General features: G+C 41.7%; 1 protein-coding gene across 2 annotated transcripts; it reads right to left on the bottom strand.

The window, feature by feature from the left end:
- Positions 1–1,939: 1,939 nt before the first annotated feature.
- Positions 1,940–24,831, bottom strand: Lpl (lipoprotein lipase). Of its 2 annotated transcripts, none has more exons than XM_090354266.1 (10): positions 24,507–24,830; positions 17,393–17,553; positions 14,295–14,474; positions 12,827–12,938; positions 11,650–11,883; positions 10,272–10,514; positions 8,890–9,010; positions 7,112–7,294; positions 5,197–5,301; positions 1,940–3,353 (listed from the first exon to the last, which is right to left on the bottom strand). In XM_090354266.1, coding segments are annotated over exons 1-10 (1,425 nt in total). In that variant the 5' UTR covers positions 24,592–24,830; the 3' UTR covers positions 1,940–3,352. The 2 variants fall into 2 exon arrangements, with proteins under 2 accessions (XP_090210392.1, XP_090210393.1); XM_090354267.1 differs by lacking the exon at positions 1,940–3,353 and adding an exon at positions 3,602–3,697 and having other exon boundaries at positions 24,507–24,831.
- Positions 24,832–25,778: the final 947 nt, after the last annotated feature.

Here is a 25,778-nt window from a genome sequence, read left to right as displayed (position 1 = left end):
TAAGATTCTCACTGTCTTTAGTGCTTGAGCTGGCTTTGAACCTCAATCCTCAGATCTCAGACTCCTGAATAGCTAGAATTACAGGCATGAGCCACCATGCCCGGCTAAGTACATGAGGTTTTTTTTGTTTTGTTTTGGTCAGTTCTGGGGCTTGAACTCAGGGCCTGAGGACTGTTCTTGTTTTTTTCTCAAGGATAGTGCTCTACCACTTGAGCCACAGCGCCACTTCCGGCTTTATGTATGTGGTACTGAGGAATTGAATTGGGATCTTTGTGCATGCTAGGCAAGCACTCTACCCCTAGGCCAAACTCCCAGCCCCAAGTGCATGAGTTTTTAAGAGTCATATGAAGGTATAATTGCATGCAATATAATTCACCTGTTGTACCTAAAAGTGTGCAGTAAATGGATGTTAGTGAATTCAATTATGTGATTAGTACCACACTCTAATATTCAATATGTCCTCCCCAAAGACCATTATTCTTCCAACTTACAGCTGTGAGCACTCTTTCTCTATGCATCTGCCTTCTCTAGAAATTTCTCATACATGGAACTGTACAATATGAGATCCTTTGCATCAGATGGCATTCCCATATCAAAAGATTTCACCCAGCATCTGGGTTGTAGCATGTGCCAATGTTTTGTCCCTTTTGCTCCTGCATACCATCCTACTGCATGGACATGCCACGCTCTGTGAACGCTTCACGGGTTGGCAGACATTTGGGCTCTCTTCATTGGGGCTATTATGAACGAGGCTGCTCGGAGCATTGGTTTTTGCATATAAATTGGGTCTGTACTCAGTAGTGCAATTGCTATGTCATATGGATTAGATTATGATTAACTCCCCCTCCCCCCTGCCAATTGCTTGATTTTTCCCAGAGTTTCTACATTGCTTTACATTCTCATCAGCCATGCATGCAGGCTCACCTTCACACATCCTTAACAACATTTGGAATCACTTGTCTTTTCAATGTCACCACCAGGCATTGGTGGAGAGCAAGGGACTGCAGAGTCCCAGCCCATTGACGACTTACACACAGAAGATGCAAACTGTGTAAGTTAAATTTGAGTCCATGACTCCTGACACAACTGTTTTCTGGGTGAAATGTTTCCCAACATCTAAGAAGCAATCCCTGCTTAGTTGCACCTCCCACCTCCCAACGTTCATTTCTCTATACATGTATCATGTGTATTGTAGGTAGCAATGAAGTATCTGCAGAAGTGGAGATCATGTGTCCTAGAAAATTATATTTTGCATTTTCATATAATGCCTTACTGTTGAAACAGCATACTATAAGCAAGGAAAGTTTTCTGTGCTCTATTCAGATAAATAGTCCACATCATTTCTCTCTGTAGGTAACAGATACCTAAGATTTTGTATAGCTTTCTACAAATGTCAACACAAAGCACTGTCATTCTTAGAAGCATTATTCCTGACCAAGAGTAGTGATTATTCTAACTTTGCTAAGTGAATCTGACCTAAGAATAAATTTACTGGTTTTGAGGGGGGCTAAAATGATACAAAATAATGACTTGGTTTTGTAATAAACTTTTGTCAATTTTATTAAAAGTAGATTCCATTTCTTCACATAGTTAATTCAATTTCTTTCATTTTTAAGCCCACTCCATTGTAATATTTAAGAACAAGTTGGCTCAGGGAGACCATCACTGAAAACATGTACAAAGCACCAACAACTACAAATGCAGGTAGCCAAAAAACAACCTTTCCAATATATACAAGCTCTCTCACACACCCATACATATATTTACAGCTAATAAATAAAATTTAAAGCCAAAGCATCACTGATATGTAGAGCCAAGTCTTTAGAAGCCAGAGCTCCCCGTATTATAAACTGATTTGTTCAATGTTTTTAAGTTGATGTGCCCTGGACTGAAACCTAAATCCACAAAATCAATGAATTATCAATCAAGGGGATACCAGTGACATTATCATACATCATTTTATTGTTAGAAAGCATTCCAAGACTGAAAAGAGTAAGACAACATTTGTCCAGTATTGCACAGACACAATCATCTTTCTTCAAGGAAGAGCTGGCTTGTTGGGAGCTATCTTCACTCTGACATGTTTGGATTCACCTCGTGATTGTTTACCTTCTAAATCACAATGGACAGGGATCCACGTAGTGCTTTGCAGATGAATACATTCAGAGTTTGGGTTCCTAGCCCTAGCTTCTGGGATAACTTGACTTCTTGATCATTTTATATTAATATATAGAAAAAGCATTCTGAAAATATGAGCTCTAGTTTAAAAATAAGTGCTTGCTCATTCACTCCTGATTAGTTGTTCTAAAAAAAAATGGCAGCCCCCTGGCAATTCCTGTGGCTACAGTGTTTAAGACTGCTCATGTGTTAGTGTACTTTAATCCAAAGTGGCTCTCACCTAAAATTTGTAGCGCATGATGGAAAATTAGAACTTGAACACATCCAGAAGTGTGCTCTAAGTATTACTGAGACATGAACAAGCGAAGCCTAAAATCAGAGAGTGATTATTTCAAATAGATGAAACCAATGAGAGAAATCTGACAATAAAGTTATTTTCTTTTCTGCACCGTTCAAATTAGGTGTCAGCTGAGGGTTTGAGGCTCCCTTTTAACATTTACCTAGAGAATACTTTTAACATATATAGACAAAAGGGGGTCAAAATGAGGGAGAGAGATTAAAGAATAAAATATCAAGTGTATGAAGAATTAGTTGATCTCAATTTAGTATCGTCCTTCCCTTTGTAATATGACCATGGCATAAGCCAACAGTGGAGATAAAGCTCAGTCTTTATCAGCCCCGTGTTCTCACCCAATCTCCAAGCCACAAGTCCCCAGTGAACTGCTGGGCCATATCTTAATGTGGAGAGAATTATTCAGAAAGATCAGGTGTTTTGCCTGATAAATAAAAGCACACTACAGAAAACTATATTCTATATTCAAACTCAGAGCAATTCTTCAGAAGGCCTTTATCTCCTCATCCCTTGCAAATCCCCAAATTCTAATTACAATAGGAGGTTCTAACTAATTTTAGACAGTGTGCAAACATACCACGTGGAAGAGCCTTATTTTACAATGGGCATCAGCAATCATTTCTTTCTCAAAGGACAAATCATGCAGTGCATCTCAGATCTGTTTTCTGTGACACTGGAGGTTATGCTATTGGGCCACAAGGCTCCTCATATTGAATTAGCCACATTTTAGCCTTTGAGATTGTCTCCTAATAGAACTAACAGGGAGAGAGTTTGAGTAATACTCAGGAGAATCCACTTATAAACAGCCAAAGCCTGGGGCACCTTTTGTGAAATTGACTTGGTTGACTCCACTCTTTCTAGAACTCTTGAACTGTTCTTCTCTCTGAGGAAAAAAAAAAAGCAAACAGGGGAAAAAGGCCAATTTATTATCTCTTAGCATTTTAGAAAACACTTCCTATAACCCCGGCTCTCCTTTTCTCCATCATTGTTAAGATGATAAAAAAAATATTAATCTGGAAATTTAGAACAAAGCCTATGAGAATAAAGAGGGAAATGTAGCATTGTATCACTTGAGCCACATCTCTGGTCCCATAATTTGATCCAAATAAAAGATAAATATTATGTATTATAAAGTATAAAAGGATAAAAATTAAAATGTTAATTGGAGGTGCCCATGGGTGATAGAGTCTTAAGTGAATTGATTTTTTTGGCCTTTTTTTCCCTAGTCTACTTATTGCAAATATGTACAAATTAGAATATCAAATAGAGATTTCAAATAAGAGAAGTTCCACAGGGGATCTTTCATATGCTATGTTCTGAGGAGGCAATTCTTATTGTATGCTTTTGTCTATAAACATAACCTAGAAAAAGCAATTGCTTCTTCTTTTTACAGGTGGTGGTTTGACCAGTCATTTGTCAGTTTCTTAAGTCACTAACTTTCATCTATCTATCTATCTATCTATCTATCTATCTATCTATCTATCTATCTATCTATCTATCTATTTAATTTTGCTGGCTGTGAGGCTTGAACTAATGGCCTGGGTACTGTCCATAAGCCTCTTTATGCTCAAGGATATCCCCCTACCACTTGAGCCACAGTGCCACTTCCAGCTTTTTCTGAGTAGTTTATTGGAGAGAAGAGTCTCTGACTTTTCTGCCTTGGCTAGCACTGAACTGTGATCCTCAGATCTCAGTCTCCTGAATGCTAGGGTTGCAGGTGTGAGCCACCACTGCTGGGCTTGAATCATTATTTCATATGGAAGGATCCAATATTTCTCCCCTTTATATGTATAACCTGTTAGCACGTGGACCTGGCAGATGCCAGAGAGCCTTCAGGAATGAAAAGATATATCTTGAGGACTCAGGGGAGGGAGGAGGGGTAGGTCACATGCTCAGTCTCCACTTAGCACTGACGTTCTGGAAAGATTCCACGGACAGCTGCCATGTGGATTAGTCTTAAAGGTCAAGTAGAAAGAGCCAGCAGTTGCTGTGAGATAGAAAGGAGAGCAGTTTCCCATTCTCTTTCCATCCTCTCCTCATCTCCGAGGTTTTGAGGTATGTGCCTGGGTGCCCCTTTTGTTCTACGTCCTGGGAGTCTTCTGGCAGTGGGAAAATACAGACTCTAGCTGATGCCATGAGATCAGGCATGCATGCACTGGTCCTGGGGCTTGAACTCAGAGCCTGGATACTCTCCCTAAGCTCTGTTGCTCCGGTCTACCACTTTAGTCACAGCTTCATTTGTGACTTTTTGGTAAAACTGGAGATAAAGGTCTCATGGACTTTCCCTTCCTGGGCTGGCTTTGTACCTCAGTCCTTAGATCTCAGCCTCATGAGTAGCTAGGATTTCAGGCCCAGCTACCATAGGAACCGTTTTTATCCCTAGATATATCCTTGGAAGAGCTGTGCATGCCACAGGCATGCTGGCCAGCACTAAGCCCGAGGCACATGCTCTGCAATCACTATGATAAAGGTTGCAAAAGTAGTTGTGAACAAGTACAGTAAAATTCTAAATTGTGTATCTGGATGGAAGGTCATGACTCTGAGGAAAAGAAAAAGAAGTACTGCACAAAGCAGGTGGATCCACTTTGCACATAAGCAGAAGAACTGAAAAAGATGGCCTGAAGGTTCTAGTTCTAGTCAAAGAATGGTGACCGTTATTAGCTATGGGATAAGGAGCAATGCTACCACTCATGGATGCTCAGAAAGTTTTGGTCCAAGATACTCACCAGCCAGACTTCTTAGTCAGAGACTTGTCATGGCATTTCACAAACACTGCAGATCCCTTTCCTTTCTGCAATTTACTCACTTTCTCTCTGGAACAGAAAATCACCCTGTGGAAGACAATGGATGGGAGTGTACCACATAGAGAAATCAGAAAGACTGTTCAAAATAAAGTTGTCAGGCTGCTCAAATGCTTGTGCTGATATTTCTAGTCAATACACCATGCCTGTCACCTTTCACTCTGGAATCCTGATACCAGCTAATTAATCTAGACAGGTCTATAAACAGCTGGGGACAGACTAAAATCATGAGGTTTTCTCAGAGATAACATACGATCAACTTCCAACCTCTTAGTCTCAGCATTAGGAAACTAAGCTCTTAATGAGTCTTGTAGGAAACGGTTTCTATATAGTTTTTCCATCCAGAAGTTTTGTTTTCTTTTGTTTTTGCTCCCAGAGCTGAGGATAGGACTCAGGACCTTGGACTTGCCAGGCAAGTGTGCTTCCACTGAGCTAAATCCCCAACCCCTGAAAAAAAGTGGGTTTTTTTTGTTTGTTTGCTTCTTTTTAAATATAATTTGTCTTATAGATACATGTGAGGTTGGGTCTGAGGAAACAGGATGAGATTATTTGGGAATATAACCCTTTACAGCCAGGTTAGTTTTAGTCTTTGAATGTTAGATACAACTATTTTATGTCAGAAAAAAAATAGTGCTATCTCAGAAAGCCCAAATCAAAGTTTAGCTAATTAAAACACGAGAAAACAGATACTCAGAAGGAATGGCATGGAGTCCAGGGGGACAGGGCAGATGTATGAAGAGAAGAGATGAAAATGCAGACAAAAATCCTACAAAATTAAGAATGAGGGGAGGGGTATGGCAGAGAAGGATGGGTAAGAATGTTGAAAGAGGTGATATTGATCAAAATATACTCATAGGGCTGGGAATGTGGCCTAGTGGTAGAATGCTTGCCTAGCATGCATGAAGCCTTGAGTGTGATTCCTCAATACCATATACACAGAAAAAGCTGAAGTGTTGCTGTGGCTCAAGTGGTAGAGCACTAGCTCTGAGGAAAACCCAAGGACAGTGCCCAGGCCCTGAATTCAAGCCCCCAGACCGACAAAAAAAAAAAAAAGAAAGAAAGAAAAAAGAAAAAGGAAAAGAAAAAGATAGTAGAATAGAATTAGAATTTAAAAAGAAATAATGCTAAATGAATATTGAAATTCCAGGTTTCTAACCCTACCTAATGCTCTGCAAATAACTGGGACAAGTTCAGACCTTGCATATTTCTTATCCAGAAATCCTTCTTCCCCTAACTGAAAAATCTGAAATCCAGAATACTCCAAAATTCTAATCTTTTTGAGCACCAATGTGATGTCAAAGATCCCATACTTGGGCCGGGAGCTTGGCCTAGTGGTAGAGTGCTTGCCTACCATGCACAAAGACCTGGGTTCGATTCCTCGGTACCTCATATCACATACATAGAAAAAAAACCCAGAAATGGTGCCGTGATCCAAGGGGTAGAGCTCTAGCCTTGAAAAAGCCCAAGGACAGTGCCTTTTGATTCTGAGTTCAAGGCCCAAGACTGGAAAAAAAATAAAATCCCATACTTGATGTCACTCATGTGAAGGGCTGCAGCTCAAAGGCAGGAATACCACAAAAACTGTATAAAATTACCTTGAGGCTTTTTGGACACACATAAAATATGAAACCTCAGTGACTGAGTCTCATCCCACAAGGATATTCTACCTACATTATTTCTTCAGTGTGATGATAACAAATAGCCCTAGAACATGCCAGGTATAATCATCTAAGCCACAAAGTACTGGGGAGAAGGCTTATAAGCATACACTGGTATATCCCTGTCCCGTTACATCTGTTGGGGTGAATCTGAAGTGACAAAGAGAATTCAACGTAATTACTTTTTCTGAGTCTCTCCTGCTTTCACTCTGATCTTCTCAATGGCAAAGCCAGGGTTGCTCCACCAATCAGACCAACTGAAGTAAAAATCGCTTTTCCATTTCAGCTTCATCATGAGCAGCTCTCCGATGTCCACCTCCGTATAAATCAGGAAGGAGTAGGTCTTATTTGTGGAGACCTCTGGCCTGAATTAAACATCAACACATTTAGTCCACTCTGGAAACCAGCTTTTTCTCCTCCCCAGGTGGAAATAGCTTTATTTGGGCCATATTTTTAAATGAAAAAACAAACAAACAAACAAACAGAAAACCTTAAATGAATGTCAGTAGCAGTTAACAAATTATGGAAGATAACTAAATGGCCTAATGGTATTAAATATTCAATGCAATTTTAAAGGGGAAAAGTTCATTAGCTAATTTTTAGCTTCATGTACTCCTTTTAATGTAGTGATATGCATATTTATTTGTATATAATGGATTAGTATGTGAATTTATTTGCACCAAATTTATTTGTACCAAATTACAGTCAAACTATGTACACAATACCTACTCTTCTTTGCCCTTTTCATGTATGATCTTGTATTGTTTGTTTTTTTTTTTGTCGGTCATGGGGCTTGAACTCTGGGTCTGGGCACTGTCTCTGAGCTCTTCATCTATCTCTAGAGCCACAGCCCCACTTTCCATTTTCTAGGGGTTAATTGGAGATAAGAATCTTGAGTTCTTTACTGCCCAGGCTGGCTTTGAACCAGAATCCTCAGATCTCAGCCTCTTGAGTAGCTAAGATTACAAGTGTGAGCCACCACGCCTGGCTGATCTTGTATTTTGACCATGTTTTGCCTAGTTTCCTGTAATAATAGTTTCTTAAAAACTGAATTGATTTAATTGACTTGATAAGCCACCATTGACTAAGATAAATACTTTCTTTATGGAGACCACCCCATTCCTTGTAGTTACATTTTAAATTATGTACAATTATTTCCTCGCTGACTTCCTTACTCAGAAGGGTTCTAGCAATGAATTACATACCTAGTGTGTCTGCTTCACCACCCCACGGCTCAACAGGATTTTTAGAGGAATCACTAGGAATTATTAAAGGTTATAAAATTTCCTTAACTTTATATTTCTTTGACCAATGGTAACGGGTAAGGCTGTGTCTTGGGCTTTCTCCACTTGTATTTCTGTACTTGTTATGTTGCACTGGACAGTATTTCCTATTACTGTTGTTTTCATTAATGTCAAATTTATTTATTAATGGATAAGGTCTTCCTGTGGAATCCAGGCCACACTTGAACTCAACATCTTCCCACCTTAGCCTTCCAAGCATTAGAATTACAGGCATATACCAATATGCCTTGCTTTACTTTTATTTGTATTTTCTTGTGTTAGATATTGAATCCAGTGTCTTACAAATGCTAACAGAATTACTCTATTGCTGAATTACAATTTGAACCCTTGATATTAAACCTTTGGAGGGAATTTAATGATGTCATTTTGTTTCTTTTCATAAAAGTGATAAAAGGCCTAAAATGATCAAAGAAAATAAAACATAAATGAATTAAATAATTAATAAATTAATACTTAATAAATTGATAATAAATAAATTAAATAAAGATAAATTGCCAATTGTAAATTCTCTTTTCTCAGTTGTGAAATTCTAATTTCTTGAAAGAGTGGGGCTTGTTTTCTAGATGGGAGTCTGACTGTGTTTCTCAAACTAAGGACTGCATTAGCAGGTGCGGTGGCCAGGCCATAGGTTGGAGAGTTGTCCTGTGATTACTCACAGCGTGAAAGGAATGTTCTCACTCTCTGCCACGGTGCCATATAGAGAGATTTCGAAGGCCTGGTTGATCTGCGTGTTACTTTCTGTCCCAGAAAAATGAATCTTTACTTGGTAATGGAAGACTGTAAGAGAGAAAATTGGAACAAAAACTCATCAGTTCTCATGGCAATACCAGAGCTCCTGAACAATCAGGCAATTCAGACCTACAATTCATATGACATTAGCCATTAACCAGGAAGTGGACAGGAAGTTGCGCCATCTTTGTGGCTTGGAAACACTTCTTTCCCTTAGACAGTGTTCCCACCTTTAGAGCATGGTCCTTCAATGCTACTCTTCTCAAAAAAAACAACAAAAAACCCCCAAACCCTAGGGGGCGGGTCACCTGTATCCTACTCAGAAGGCTGAGATCTGAAGATTGCAGCTCAAAGCCAGCCTGGGCAAGAATCTGTGAGACTTGTATTTCCAATTAACCACAGAAAAAGCCAGAAGTGGTATTGTGTCCAAAATGGTAAAGTGCTAGCCTTGAGCACAAATGGCTGAGGGACAGAGCCCAGGCCCAGAGTTCAAGCCCCAACACCAGAAAAAAAAAAATGGCACATGTGCAGTGGATGGAAAAATTCACATGTATCTGAACTACCAAGCAATCCTAGATGGAGTAATGTGAACAAAACAATGCCCCAAACACATAAGAGTCTTTTTCCATGATCTACTTGCCTTAGCCAGCCTGTTACCATTTGAACCAAACACACTTGGACCCAGCCTTTTTATCCCACCTTGGTGGGAAGTTCACAACAAGACCAATTCCATTGAAACATCTGTGGGGCCCTGAGGACTGCCTTACAAGCCACTTCCTAAAGTGGTCGGATTTAGTGAGAGCCTCTGAGGCAGGAGCATGAATTTCTTCATCTTTTTCCCACCCAGCCTTCCCCTCTCTACCAAAACCCCTGGCTAGGAGAATGGCAAGCAGGGCTGCAAGTTCCAGTCTGAGCAGTGGGAACTGGGAGTGTCTATGAAATGGATTGCTTGCAACTTTTTGTTTTTGTTTTTGTTTTTTTCCAGTCCTGGGCTTGAGCTCAGGGAATGAGCACTGTCCTTGGATTTTCTCAAGGTTAGAGCTCTACCACTTGAGCCTCAGCACCATTTCTGGCTTTTTTCTATGTATGTGGTACCAAGGAATCGAACCCGGGTCTACGTGCATGCTAGGCAAGCACTCTACCACTAGGCCAAACTCCCGGCCCAACTTTGTTTTTTTAGTCAATAGAAAGGGAGTTATATTACTTCATTAACTCTGTTGCAATGGAAAGAATCAGTCAGTGTAGCACAATGGGCATGACAAAAATGAGACCAATTCATTTTCTTTGTCTACAATAGCCTCCAGCCTACCTTTGTAAGGCATCTGAGAACGAGTCTTCAGGTACATCTTGCTGCTCCTTTTGGCTCTGACCTTGTTGATCTCATAACCCACATTGTTGCAACGATTCTTTCTGCAACTCAGGCAGAGCCCTTTCTCAAAGGCTTCCTTGGAATTACATCTGTAAGCCTTACTTGGGTTTTCTTCATTCAACAGGGAGTCAATGAAGAGATGAATGGAGCGCTCGTGGGAGCATTTCACCAGCTGGTCCACATCTGGAGAAAGAGCCACACAGGAAATGTCAAGTCTGCAGAAATCCACAACGAATGTTTTTTTTTTTCCTGCATGTTTAAAACAAGGTGGGCATATTGCTAAAGCAAGACGACCCTAAGTTCTGACGCTATCCATTAGTGACTGCAGGCTCTGTGTTAGGGAGCTGACACCAGCCCATCTACTTCCAAGATTGCCCAAATTGCAATTTCACAGGGAACTTCTGTTTTTTCTGCTGCCTAATACTTATTAATATTATAAATCCACAATGAAAGGCATCCAAGGTAGCAGCTGATTCTCCCCAGATTATCACATCCCATTCTTATATTGCAAACGCCTAATACTTCTAGAAACCATAAAGGGCATAAGCCCTAAATGAATAGTATTTTATCTTGTATAATATGATTCTTGGGGAGTGTTGTACCCTACTTAGGATTTTATAATAGATGTATCTTGGAGATAGTCAGCAATGCCAAAGGATAAATATTATCCCCAGATGCTTTTATAATTTTTAATGAAAAGCAATCATATTATACAAGGTGTCTATCATGTGTGCACAAAGCATTTAGTGTACTGAACACAGGTACGTCGCAATGTCTATCAGGTGTGCACACGGCCCCTATAAGTAAGCCACAAATTTGTCACAGGCTAACCTGATTATTAAAAGAATTATTAAGATAATGTTAAGGGTTTTTTTCCCCCATTAAACTGTAGGCGATTTACTACAGAAAGTGATTATTCGTTTCTACCTTGCCTCTCTCTCTTAGAAAGGCTAAGAAAAGACATTTGGACTAATTAATATCTCTTTCACTTTCAGGAAAACTCAACATCACTCTGTTGTCAAACTATGATAATAGTAATCTTATGACACTCTTATGGTGGCCCAAGAGTTCTGCCTAAATCACATCTTCACTTCCTTTTTACGACAAGCAAGAGCAAAACTCAAGGAGGTTCACAATATAATCACAAAATAATAAATAAGAGATCAGAAGGCCAGTTGGCTCTAAAGTGACTTTCGGAATCGGTAGGATTCTTCAGAAACATATTGGCCAATGTGTACTGAAATTACATACTTGGAGGCTAGTGAACAGGACATGAAAAAGGAAACTCATATTTAACTGACTCCTAAATCACACGTACCTCCAAGTCCCCTCTCTGTGATCACGCGAATGGCTTCCCCGATGTTACATCCTGGCTGGAAAGTACCTCCATTAGGATAAATATCAACATGGCCTACTGGTTTTTGGATCCCAATACTGCGGCCAGGAGACCCTCTGGTGAATGTGTGCAGGACGTCGACAAAATCTGCATCATCTGGAGAAAGACGGCTGGGAGCTTCTGCGTACTCAAAGTTCGGGCCCGCTGGATCCAGGCCTTGATGGAGAAAAAAGTCCCACAGGCATTTCAACCTCCATCAGTGTTAGTGTTACCAGGCATCACATTAGCATTCGGTTGCTTGGCATTCGAATGTAACTGGCAGCCACTTAGATTCTTATTAGCTCTTTGTCCACAGGAATTGATTGGTTCTTTCAATTAACAAGACAGGGTGATGAAAGTAGGCTTGGCTCTCTTCAAGTGGAAATTGAGTCAGTCTCTCTCTCTCTCTCTCTCTCTCTCTCTCTCTCTCTCTCTCTCTCACTTTCTCCCTCTTTCTCCCTGTGTGTGTGTGTGTGTGTGTGTGTGTGTGTGTGTCTTCTTTTGTTGTCGTTTGAGTCAGGGTCTCACCATGTAACTCAAGTTAGCCTCAAATCTGTAACCTTCCTGCCTCACCCTTCAGAGTGGTAGGATTACAGGTAAGTACCTGTACCTACACTGAGATTTGAGACCCTTAAACAAGTGACTCAGCATGGTTTGATGTCTTTGTATGTTATACCTGACTCTAGGAAACCTAGCAGTGGTAAGTCATTTTCTCACTCTGTGTATCTAACCCACCCATCAACACTGTTTAGATGACTGTCATCGTTCCAAATGGCTTTTGAAATTGGCCCTCTGTCATATTCTTTGCTACTGATGTGAGAGGGGACAATCATCACATATGCAATCCATTACTAAGCCTTGAGCAAAGGGAAGAGGAAAATGCTTCTCAGAGGAATACGTGGACCTCTTATGGGAATCTCTGCTTAGCTCTAGTGGTAGGGCTTGCCAAGGGATGGGTGATAAATTCACTTAATTTCACTCCTGAAAAACAGTCCACTCGGGACAGATGCCCCCCACAAAATGCCACATGCATGTGAATATTCAACACATTTCCCCGCCTCCCTTTTAGAATGATGGCCACCTCAACTCTCTGATGGGAGAGATGCAAGCAGGTCCTCACCAGTAATTCTGTTGACCTTCTTATTGGTTAGACTTCCTGCGATGCCAGCAGCATGAGCTCCCAGGCTGTAGCCCAAGAGATGAACATTGTCTACAGGATAGTTAAATTCATCCTGTGGATGAAGGAGGAGGATTTGTCATTGTTTGCCAAAGATCAAAACTAAAAGCAATTAAAAAAAATGGCCGTAAATGGCCATGACCTTACTACCTCTGTCTCTGGAATATCTTTGATTACAGGAGTGCAACAGCATGCCTGGCTTCATAAGTAAGCGTTTAACAACTGAAAGTTTTTCTATACATCTGAAATTTATTCACATAAATCTGTGTTAAGGAATAAATGTAATACATGTAGCTATAGTAATGTGTATTTGTATTTATACATCTATAGACTTAATACCTCATTACCTAGTCAAAATACTCCATATTACTTTATTTTCTAAGTTTTGGTTTACCAGGCAATGACTTAAAATCATAAAACATAAGAGTGGGGAGACATCAGAGTCACAAATGGTCCACAGACACCCGAGGCCCAAGGGGACAACCTGATTTTCTCATTCACTTACCTGATGGGCAACAGAGCCAAGGATAGAACTTTTGTCTTCCCATGCTCAGTGCAAGAAACACAGCTTATTATTTTTACCTCCAACTATCTGGTTTAAGTAATTTGGCCCCATCACAGTTTTAGCTTCCTTCTAACCTCAATATATTTTTTAAAAGTAATTTTCAGAGGCTGGCTTGAAGAAGTTAGCCATCCTCTGAATGTAGGAAAAACCTGCAGCCAAGTCAGAGGGCTTAGATCCTCAGTCATTTCACATCTCTGTCCATGTCCTTCCAGATCAGTCCATCACTCTCCCATCCCAAACAAGAGTTTGGGCCATATGTCAAAGATCCATGATCTCCAGTAAAAGAGAAATACTGGCGATATTTGTATTTACGTGCTTTCTGTTGGAGATAAGGCCTTCCTTAGTAGTCTAGGCTACAATCCTTTTGCCTCAGCCTCCCAGAATTACAGGCACATACTACCACATCTGGCTGAATACCAGCAATGTTTTCTTTTGTTGTCGTCTTGGCTTTTTTTGTGGGGGGGGGGGTCAAAGAGACTGATATTCTAACTGGTGGCAAATCAAGATACTTTGTCCTTGTGCCAAGTAACTGGTGGGGAAGGGCTTGATTGGACATGACCTCTTCCCTTTGACCTGAAATATCAGGCTTGTGTTTGTTCTGACCACTTTGTTCTGGGTTTTGGCAGATCTATCCACTGAAGAGACCCAAGGACAGGGCAGGGTGGGGCTATTTAGTGGCTTTATGGTCTTACGATTCTTATCATTCAATTAACTTTTGGCTAAAAAAAAAAAATTCCTATGCTCACCCAGAAGACTACACTGTCTCAGTGAGAAAGGCCAGCTGCCTGTCTTGTTTTAGCCAGCATCTCTATTCTGGACATACAAGGCTCCTTCATTGGGTCTTACCTCCATCCAGTTGATAAACCTGGCCACGTCACTGCCCACCAGCTTGGTGTAGCCTGCAGAAACCGGGTAATGTTGCTGGGCCCGTTGAAGCCAATCTACCACGATGACGTTGGAGTCGGGTTCACGTTTGTACAGGGCAGCCACCAGCTTTGGCACCCAGCTCTCGTACATTCCAGTCACCTGAAGAGGGCACACACAGGCATTGGGAAAAGATGCCACAAAACCTATCATAAATATGAAATGCCCATCATGCCTCCATTTAACAAGAAGGGCACCCACGGGAAAATCACACCTTGGAGGGTGGAGTTCGGGTACCTGAGTCTGCTGTTTTTGCAGGCAGGTCTGAGTGGGTTCAAAGAATGGCAGACTGGAGTTTACTGCACTTTCTGTGTGTGTGTGGTGAGTGTGCTTAATGCATTTTTAAATTAGTTTTTTTTTTAATTATCTTTCAGTAGGTGAACAAAGTGGTTCAACTCAACATGTCAGTTTGTGCATCTTGACCAGTGTCACCTCTTTATCATCCTCACCCATCTCTTGCTTCCAGTTTTCACATATATTCACCCTTCCTTCCTCTCTCCATTCATCCACTCTTTCCCCTTGACTAATATATATTCCAGCTTCCTGATATTCATGCTTTTTTAAGTGTTTTATAAATTCACTCAAACTCCAATAATTTGCAAGATGAAGAAGAGTTTAGTGTAAACAAGTTAAAGTTTGTAGAGAATTGCCAGCTATTTTTAAACAAGCAAATCCAGGCCAGTTCCAGTGGAGCGGAGTGTGAGCTGTACTGGAAAGTACCATATGCATGCTACATGCTAAGCATTCTTTGGGTTCTTGCCCTGCCAGGCAAAAAGACTGTCCTCACTTCCCTTCATCTGTCCTTGAATGGCCTGGGAGCTTATCTCAAATAAGGTGTTTGCTCTAGGTCTGTATTTACCATCAGTAGTTCCAAATTAGGCAACCTGTGAAAGGGCAAGCAAACTGACTTTCCTACCATGGCAAGATACTCTCCACAGGGAGGGTAGCAGCTAACCTTTTCCTTTTCACTTCAACATAAAATACAGCTAAAAGTAACCTCAAACACAAAGCTGAACAGTCTAAGCACCTACTTTCCTCAACTCAGAAAAAAGTCTTCTTTTCACGGGTTTTCTTGAGAAGTTCCTCTGTCAAGTATCACAGTAGGAGTCTTGGGTTGTCAGACAAACTGCTGAGCCAATGCCCACCCTGCCACATAGCCCAGGTAGTCTAAGAAAACTGGCCATTGAGTTCTGAGATAAGCCAGGACTGTGAGGCAAAGTTGGCGGGCTTTGTTATCACTGCAGAGCAAAGGGCCCTGGGTGACAGGAAAACTCAGTCCCTCGTTGCCAGCACTCCGTGTGGCAGAACGCAGAATGTGAAGAGCACAAGTGAGCTCGTGGGAGCTCAGAATCAATGATCTCAGCTGGCACTGTCGATGGATGCTAGGCTGATCGTGCCATCTATTTTCTTTTTATGGAGTTTCAATTTTATCTTAATCTGCAGGTGACTTACACGGGGAGGTGCCGTTTAACATGTCCATGTGTGTGCGCGGTGCATCTCTGCTGTCTTCAAGTAGTTGTACAAAGGAGTCTCCATTCAACATGTTTCAATTCAATTCATGTTTAAGAGTGCAGTGAATCTCAGTCAGTGTCACCCACCCCATCCTCCTCTGTGATCTCTCCCAACCTCACCCATCCCCTCTGATTGCCTGGTTCTCATTCCATCTTTGTATAAGAAGGAAACATTTCTCCAAAGACTTCTTGGGTACATAATTCTGACAGGGGGTAGAACTGAGCTGCCCGAGATACCTAGTTTATTCCTATCACACAATTGTGCATATTAAGCTTACATATTTGAGGGGGGAAATATTGAAAGTCACATGTGTATGTATATCTAAAATGCCTCTAAAGTCCTCTGCCTTACTTAACCCTCTTATGCTATGAGTCTGCACTGTTAGGATTAGATATGTAATGTATCATGCTAACATTAGTAGTATATATGTTCTTTCAAAATTAATGTCTGTGTGAGTTCTATAAATAGTTTCCCTTGATGCCATAAAACCCTACGGCAACTACCTTACAACATCAACAACAAACCCACTTTAGGAAAAGAAATCAGACTAGATATGTATAATTTTTTTAGTGAATTTTTTCCACAACAATTTATGTTAAATAAATCCTTTTCAGTAAGCAATTCAACTCACTTGCTAGGGACTGAAAAATGTAAAAACAAACTGAAGCAAATATGCAAGAATTATATCATCTGAAGCAACATATTTGGAAAGTAATACTTTAGTATTATTTAAGTAGGTAGATTTAACCATAATTGGCACTTTTCTAGACATTCTGCATGACCCTAGTTGATCTCTCCACAAGTTTCCCTAAAGTTTGTAACTGAGGAATTCTGGGTAAGGCAGGACCTTAGGGAACTGTAGTCTAGTCTTGGTTTCAGAGTCAGCCAACTAAGGGCCAGAGATGAAAAGTGCCCTGGTTGTGGATCCAAGCTGTGAAATGATCAAGCAGCATTGGGACCTACACCCTCCCCGCTTCTTCCTCTTCTCTTTCTCCCAGATGATGTGGAAAGAACCTTTGGTGAGGCAATTCTGCCTGAATAACAATAACACATTCTGCTCTGGGGCACCCCAGTACAGCTGGCTGCCTCAAGGGCATTACCAGAAAGCATATTGATGTGAGGGCTGGCACTCTTTAGGCAAAGTATTAATGAACCTGGATAGGCATGAATGTATGTTTCTGGTGGTACTGGGGTTTGAACTCATGGTCTCATACTTGCTTGTCAAGCATTCATACTATTTGAGCCATGCCCCCCATGGTTTTTTTGCTCTGTTTTATTTCTGAGAGGCCCATGTCCTCAAACTTTAATCCTCCCATCTCTTCTTCCTTAGTAGCTGGGATTACAAGTGTACCTGAACCTGCCACTTCAGATTTCATCTCAAGCCAAGTCAGCCTTTGTTTAGGTTTACAATCAAGCCTTCAGAGAACAGGTAGAAGCCTGGGATGACTCCCCATCAGCTAGTGTCTGATCTACCTCCCAAACCCTGCCTCCTGCACCGCCAGTCTCACCGTCCAGCCATGAATCACCACAAAGGTCTTGCTGGTGTGGTTGAAGTGGCAGTTAGCCACAGATTCTGTCAGTCCGGGAATGAGATGGCACGTGTCCTCAGCTGTGTCCTTAGGGGTCCTTAGAGAAAATTTGCTTTCAATGTCTGTAAAATCTGTTCCTCCTACAGGAAAAGGGGGAAAAACTCATCAGTCATTTTTCTTTGCTGGGCTCATAAGCAGCTACTGCCAATGCTCTTCTCATGGCTCCTGGCCAATGTGGATTGTAAGAGAATGACTGACACGATTGTGTCTGTGGTGGCGACAGCCTTGACTGTGAATTTAACCAATTCTGGTCTCTCCTGTGACTGCCAGCCTCCTTCAGTTCCCTTCCAGGTAGGTGTTTATACACGTGCATCCAGTTCCACATAAGTGAACTATTACTTGGCGATTCCATAGAACATCTAGCCTCTTCTCAAAACATAAACTGAAGTGACTTCGCCATGGTGGAAAGGGAAATGGATCGAAACCCAGGTCTCCTGGTATCCACTTCAAATCTTATTTCTAGAGAATATTGGCTCCCAGCTCTTGGGTTGTGGAGTAACCTTTGAATACTAGGCTTTCACTCTCTTGGAACTTGAGGTGACATTTTAAAGGTTTCCTGACAAGGTTATACAATTAGGTTAGTTTGAAGGAACGTTGTTTCTTTGTCATTAGCAGAAACTTTAAAGAGTATTAGCAAGAAGAAAAGTTGAGAGACTGTGGAATCTTTGACATGAAATTGTCCCCATACCCATGGCAGGATACAGTGCTCAAAACATTTTGAGAAACCCATTATTAGCAAATTGAGCAGAAAGAAAGACGAGCCATGGCTAGAACTTAAACCCAGATAGTTCTTTCTGTACTTGTGCCATTACAATCTTCCATACCAAGTTAAAGATCACAAGGTACTGCAAAGCTGTGGTAGTGGGAGATGACTTCGCTCTAAATGCTGAGAAAGCTTTGCAGGTATTTTATACTTGTACTAATCACAACGGTCTTTTGAAGTAACCTATATTGCTAATAAAACCAGATTCCTTTCCCAAAGCAGAGCCTAGGTTAAGGGGACCTATATCATGGAAAATTATTTAATTTCTGATCAGGTTTTAAAAAAATTTAAGAAACCCTATTTAGTAGATAAAAATAATAGCATAGATTTTACATTTGGATTCTCAAACTTTCAAGAGATTAATACATGAAGTTAACTTACAGTACTTCTAATTCCTTTATTTCAATTTACTCTTTCCTTACAACTTATCCATTCACTGTCTTAATTTATCTCCTTTTTCTCTCATAACCAGAAAACTATGTTAGCTTTATTAGTCTGTAGGAAAAAATATTGTATGTTGAAATGTATAATTTCAAGATAGCATTGAAAAATCAGGTCAAGAATAAACATAGGAATAATAACATAACAGTATAAGTACTAGAATCAGGTTCTCATCATATAATTGTGAAAAAACATTTTCCTTTTTTTTTTTTTTGCCAGTCCTGGGCTTGAGCTCAGGGCCTGAGCACTGCCCTTGGATTTTCTCAAGGCCAGAGCTCTACCACTTGAGCCTCAGCACCAGTTCCGGCTTTTTTCTATGTATATGGTACCGAGGAATCGAACCCAGGTCTTTGTGCATGCTAGGCAGGCACTCTACCACTAGGCCAAACTCTTGGCCCCAACATTTTCCTTTTTGAGAAATATTTCCCCAAATCCATTTCACAGCACAGTAATTACTTCCTAAGAGATTCATTATATGCAATAATTTGACCATACACGTGAACACATACATGTACACACGTATGCACGCACATACTTCTATGATCCTAAAATATAGATGATATATATTGATTGCATTTATTACAGAGAAGTAAATATTGTAAAAGTTGCTAAATATTCTACGATCATTTATTCAAATAAAAGTATTTGCTAAACCAGAGGGTTTTTTTTGCAGGGTGTATGGGAGAAGGAAAGAAATAGAATCTTGCTATGAAGTCCAAGCAGGTCTCTAACTCTGATCATCCTGCCTCAGTTTCTGGGATACTGTAATTACAGGTAGGCAACACCACAAACAGCTTAAACCGTAAGTTTTTAAAACTGCTTATATTTCCATATACTATACTCAGAGAATCCATCTATCCACTAAGAGTATGCTCTGCCTTAACTTATTAGAAGATGTAGGTCTTCTTTTTCTTCTGTAACTAGAAAACGTTAGCTTTATTCAGGTGTGAAAAGGAATACTGCATATTTTTAATCAAATTCTGCTTTCAGTGCACATTTTTTTTATTTTCAGAAAGTGTTTTAGAAAATGTAAAGCTAAATTAATTTAGCTTGTTCCCACATTGCTCCACCTCAAATAGCTTACATCTCCTCTTAAACAATCTTATTTTTAATATGTTTGATTATCAATTTCTTTTTAAAGCAAAGATGATTCAACAACCTTGCAAATGGATTTCACTTATCTACTGGCCTGTTGCCATGTAATAACACTGCCCTGTATAACTACTGAAATGACACTATCTGGCCATTTTCTCTGGACTTACCATTCTTACTGGCCCTGATGTTTCTTGTGGTTTGGAAATGATTGCGATTGTTCTCTAAAATCACTTTGGCTGACTTTGTATATTTCCACATAAAAATGTCTAGTCAATCTGGATTCTATACCAGATTATACCATGGCTCACTGACAATCAGACAAGTACCAGTTTCATGCCACCAGCCTTGCTAATGGGTCCATGGATGGCAGAGAAAAGCTATGGTAAATCCACACCTTGTCATGCAAATTTGCATGTGGAACTTTCATGCTACTTTATAAGGCAAAGATTTTTCATTTCCAATTGCAAGAGAAAAAAATGGTACCGTTCTTTAGGCTATGTGATGGTTTCAACACACTATGTGAGAGATGAAGCTCTATATTTTTCTGCCTTTCAATCTTTCCTTCTCTTTGGTGTTCTAATAGCAATTAATTTTTCAAGCTGTACTTGCAATTCCTCAGAGATCATTTAGCATCCTAAATACCAATTCATTGTTTCCCTAAACTTCTATCATCCCTTAAACAGCTGTGTAAGATTATGTAGACCCAGATGTGGGTCCATCAGTAAGTTTCATGGTGTCATTACACATTTTACTGGATCCCTAAGGAATGAAGGCCACTTTAGAGTAAGGAAGAAGAGGAGTGAGTCTGAGATGTTTGCCTTTATAAGTGCCTCCATTCTGCCTTTCATAAACACATTAATACCACCCCTACTCCTCAAATAAGTCCATTTAAGCACCAGGTGGGGAGATTCTTAGATACTATGTAAGTTTGACGTTAATGTGTTTCTGTACTACATAATCTTCATTCCTAAGTCTCTAAGTAGATAGGTCAAAATATGAAAGTGTAAACAGATGGAAGAAATTTACCACAAAAATTAACACAGATAATGAAATTAAGTGAAGCCAAAACACTTAAGAGAAAAATAAAATACTTGAGAGGGGGGACTGTTGTTGCTAGACAAAAAAAAAAAGAGGTCCTGAGTATACTAGGATTTAATAGGTACTATGCTAAAGGTAGAACACACACACACACACACACACACACACACACACACACACGCCTCTAAAGAATTTGGTTAGTCAATCATTTTTTCTCTGAGGTAGATGATTATAATTATTGATGTGACATCAAATGTAGGATGCAAAATGAAACAAACCTCAATTTCTGAACTGGTCAGTTTGGTGATGGATTGTCATGTGGTTGGATTGCTCAGTCTGTTCTGAGATCTCAAGGTAAATGCTGTTCTTGACTTATCTGACATGTAGATTAACTTTTCCCTTTGATATACTAAAAAGAACTTTTCTACTTTTTTAATTAAAATGAAAGTGTTAATTCATCCCTTTTTAAAAACTGTAACTTTGTAAGCCAATTTTTTCCTCCAAAATAAATTTCTGATTTCAAGATAATCTAAAATGTGACTCTTGAAATGCATTAGATTCACATCCATGTGATTGCTCTTAGAGTCTGATTTTCACTCTAGTAAATATAGGATTTCCGTTTACCACTCAATTTACAAAAATTTTTTTAGTAAATCAGAGGGAAATATGTTTTAATGCAATACCATGCTAAATCAAAATAATTGTATATGAGTAAGTTTCTGTGAACATATACAATTAATTTGATTTAACATGGCATTGCATAAAAACATCTATCTCTGCCTAAGGAACAAACACACACACACACATACACATACACATGCACACACACACACACCAAGGCTTTATGTGCCATGAGCAAAGCGATTGGTTAGATCCAGTGTGGTCATACCAACAGGAACATCCTGTGATATACTTCCAGTTAGCACTAGGAGCATTTTCTTCATTCCTTTAAAAGTTAAAATCATCCAGCTGCCTAGGATAGGATTAATCATTCTGAGATAATCAACTGGGAAGAAAAGAACAATTTTAATAGGCTCCAGCGCACAGGCATATTTCCAGCAGAATGTTTAATACATACTTATCCATTCTTCTAAGATCAGTTAGCATTGGTAAAATACCTTCATAATGTCACTCCATACAGACAGTCTTAAAATGGCCACAAAGCCAGCAATGTGAAGTTACATTGTCTTCACAATGGACAAACCATTCCCAGTAGACTTCAAACTTCTAGCCTTTGAGTAAGCAAGATCCCCATCGGATGACCCTTCAGACATGAACAAGGCCTTCAGCTTTTGCAAAGACGTTAGCTCACTGTGGTGACAAATTCTACTCAGCGAACTGAACTACACCAAGCTTTACACTGATGATTGCTTTTGTTGCCATAAAAACTGGAAAACATAAGCAAATTCAAATGATACCTCCATCCAGATCTGATACCCATGTCTTGAATAGTCTTCCTAATGTATGTGACCCAAAGCCATCATCAGCCACCATTCCAATGGCCAGAACAGCTCTACACTTAAGGCAAAACAACATGGGTGGTTAATAAATGGCCTCAGGTAGTGGCTAGAGGAAACATGAAAAGTAGAATTTATCATTTTTTAAAAAAATCATCTAATATAACAGAGGCAACAAGTTGTATAACCCAATTTCTCCTCCATAATAAAGCAAGCATAGAGGGTTGAACTAAAAATACAGTGCTTAAAAGAAAGAGAACATTTTACATTGCAATTCCTCCCCCCACCTGACACCCACCTTTCAATGCAGCTATTAATCAATCACTCCCTTGCTGAGCCCTGCTCTACTGACATTTGCTAATTTGCTCTTGTCACCTATCACGCTTAACTCAGAAGTTAGCCTGGAAATGTACTGTGGCCAGTGTAACCGAACCACAGCCACAGAATAAATTCCCTATGAACTTCCTCTCCTAGCAATTCCAGTTTCCTGATTGGGACCAGGTAGACACAGCAGGGCTTCCAAGAGGAAAGAACCCCAGGTCAATGCTTGCTGTCCTCATCCTGTTCCCAGAAAGAAATCCTGTGATTAGTAAGTAAGTTCAGAAAAGAGCTGTGGATCATTCTCCTAAGTGACACATTTCCCTTTGGCATTCTCCTCCTGGCTGAATTAATCTGGAAAAGAAAGGGCTGTGAAGTTGCAGTGATAGAGGAGGCATAATGTAAAGGGTACATAGAGCAAACGTGGAGACGAGGGTGAATCATCTCGCATCTACTAAGAAATTATCATCTCCAGTACATTTTACAGCTAAGAAAGCCATGTGTTGCTTAAAATCCAATTTAATTAAGTAACGTAATGACTAAAATGTCTGTATAAATCAAAGTGAGAATGAGAGGGGCCTCAGCAGACTGTCGGTCTTGCCAGCTCCTTGGAGTTGAGGAAGCTAAACTAGAAACCCAGCAGAAACTTAAAATATGAAAGATTCGTTTCTGTGCATGTTTTACAATAGAAGTCGACTTTCAAGAATTGGGACATGTCTGGGCACCGGTGGCTCACTCTTGTCATCCTAGCTACTCAGGAGGCTGAGATTGGAGGAGCCAGCCAGGGAAGAAAAGTCTGAGGCTCCATGTCCAATTAACCAGGAAAAAACAATGCCAGACTGGAGCTCAAGGGTTGGAGCAAGCACTAGCCAGGTGCCAGCAAGGCCCTGAGCTGGGGGCTCAGGGTGGTAATGGAGCATGTGTCTACTAACTTCTTGGCCATTGTCTTTTTATCCACTGATGCTTTGATGGAATCTCCTGGGTATTAACCTAACAAACACGTTCACAATTTAATATTAGAAATATACTGGAGCTTCTGATGACACCCCCCCTCCACTCACACACACACACACACACACACACACACGTAAGGGATACCACCCTGAAAGCTGCTCCACCACCCAAGAGGAGATTAAATGTTGTCCCTTTTATGACTTGCTTCGGGTTCAGTGTGTTTTCAGTTGCGACTCTGATAGCTGAGCCAAGGGTCCAGTTACACTAACTCTGGATTATGGACAGGGCTTGGTATCACCTTCACCAAGGCCAGTGATAGAGGTTCTGCCTGGCATCTCCCTTCAGCGCCCTAAAACCCCTGCGGCCGGGCACCCTGGGCGACCCCTCCCTCTGAGGAAGGACTGGAGGCCAAGAGCAAGGGCCCCTGAGTCTGTGGCCATGCCCTCCAGGGCTGCGGGTGCAGCCTGCGTGCAGACATCGCCTCCCCAGCCCGGCTGGCTTCCCCCGAGCCGGCCGCCCATCAGCCCGGCTCCGGTCGGTTCTACCGGTGAGCTGAGCGCAAACGCTGGCCGCCGCCACGCCCGGGTCGCCCGGGCCCGGGGTCCCTTTCGCCTCCCCACCCTCGCACAAGGGGAGGTCCCGGTGGCTCTCACCGCCGCGGAGCGCGCCCCCACCCCCGGCCTCCCCGGTCACACCCCCGATCCGCCGGGCCGAGCCCGTGCGCCCGGAACTCGGCTGCAGCCCGCGCCGGGGACTGCGCGGGAAACCGGGAGAGACAAAACGCGGGAAACCGGCGCGTGGTGCTGGGAAGGCGGACGCGCTCCCGGCTCCCCCCCGGATCACTCTCCCGGTGATCCAGCCCGGGACCCGAGCCGGGCTTCCGCGGCTCCCCGGGCCCTGCGTGGCGGCGAGCGCTGGGAAACGGCCGCGGGCTGGGGTCTCAGGGGAAGGCGCGCACCAAACGTACCGGCGGCGGCCACCCCTCCGCGGGGGCCGAGCAGACTCTGGAGACACACGCTCAGGATCCCCAGGATCAGGGCTCTGCTCCCCATCTCCCGGCGTGTCCTGGGGCTGGAGCGGCGCGGCGCGGGGCGCGCGGGGCGCGCGGACCGGCGGGCGGGCGAGGACCGAGCGGGAGGACCCCGGCAAGTTTTCCTTTAAAGGGGTGGGCAGAGCGGCAGGAGGGGCAGAGATTTCCTCCGAGGAAGCGGAGGGGGAAGAGGAGGAGGAGGAGGAAGACAAGGAGGAGAAGGTGGAGAAGGGAGAGGAGGCGGAATTGAGTCTGACACGCTTTCCACTCCACGGCTGCTTTTGTGACGGGAAATATGCAAATAAACCTCATTCCCCATTGGCTATAAAATCATAAGTTGTGGGGGGGAGGGCCCTAATTTCACTTCCAAATATCTGGGCAAACTGTAACGAGGGAGGATCAACCCTGCCAGCTAGAACAGGGGGAAAGGGCAGAAGGGAAAACTTGATCTTCCTTAGGTTTTTGCTGGCCTACAGAGAGGGGGTCTGCTCCCCGGAATCCCCTGAACTAGCACAGCTTCCTTATCGATTTTAGGCTGAACACTCAGCCAGAACAAGTTTTCCATGGACAGGAAGTTTTGATCTGTTTGGCCAGCACTCATCCGAGGAGGACGGTTCTTTAACTTACAATGACACCTTCCCCTCCCCCTCAAAGAAAATCGATGTGGGAACCCAAGGACGCACTGCTTCGGCAGGCTGTTTGCACAATCTGGTGTTTTAACACGGGCAAGATGGACTCGCTTCTGTGATGGGACGCCCTCACTCGAACTGGTTTCCAATTTTTCTTTCATGCAAATTATATGCAATCCTCAAATCCATCAAGAAATTGCAAGAATTGGCTGGCTTGCTGGTGGCTGGCGCATGCAATCCCAGCTACTCAGGAGATTGAGATCTAGGATGACAGCTCGAAGTCAGCTCAGGCAGAAAACTCTTAAAGACTCTCATCTCCAGTTAATCACCAGAAAAGCCAGAAGTGGAGGTATGACTCACCCTTGAGCAAAATAGCTGAAGGACAGTGCCCAGGCCCTGAGCTCAAGCCTAAGGACAGGCCAAAAAAAAAAAAAAAAGGAAAGAAAAGAACTAAAGAATTACTTTTTACCTTCAGAGGCAGAACATCAAGGTCTAAGACTATACTGAGATATACGTGAAAGAAGCCTATCATAATCGAGAAATATTGTCTTATTCTAAATCTGCAGAGACAGGCTAAGGA

This window comes from Megascapheus bottae, chromosome 20 (assembly GCF_031878675.1).
Source record: "Megascapheus bottae isolate mThoBot1 chromosome 20, mThoBot2.hap1, whole genome shotgun sequence".
Taxonomy (NCBI): domain Eukaryota; kingdom Metazoa; phylum Chordata; class Mammalia; order Rodentia; family Geomyidae; genus Megascapheus; species Megascapheus bottae.
This window is presented reverse-complemented; position numbering and strand designations above follow the sequence as displayed.

Coding starts and splice junctions, on each gene's coding strand:
- Lpl (XM_090354267.1), bottom strand. CDS start 24,591: ATGGGGAGCAGAGCCCTGATCCTGGGGATCCTGAGCGTGTGTCTCCAG. Junction 17,554..24,506: donor CGGAGGGGTGGCCGCCGCCG/GTACGTTTGGTG, acceptor CTTTTCCTGTAG/GAGGAACAGATTTTACAGAC. Junction 10,515..11,649: donor CACAGAGAGGGGACTTGGAG/GTACGTGTGATT, acceptor CTCTTTCTCCAG/ATGTGGACCAGCTGGTGAAA.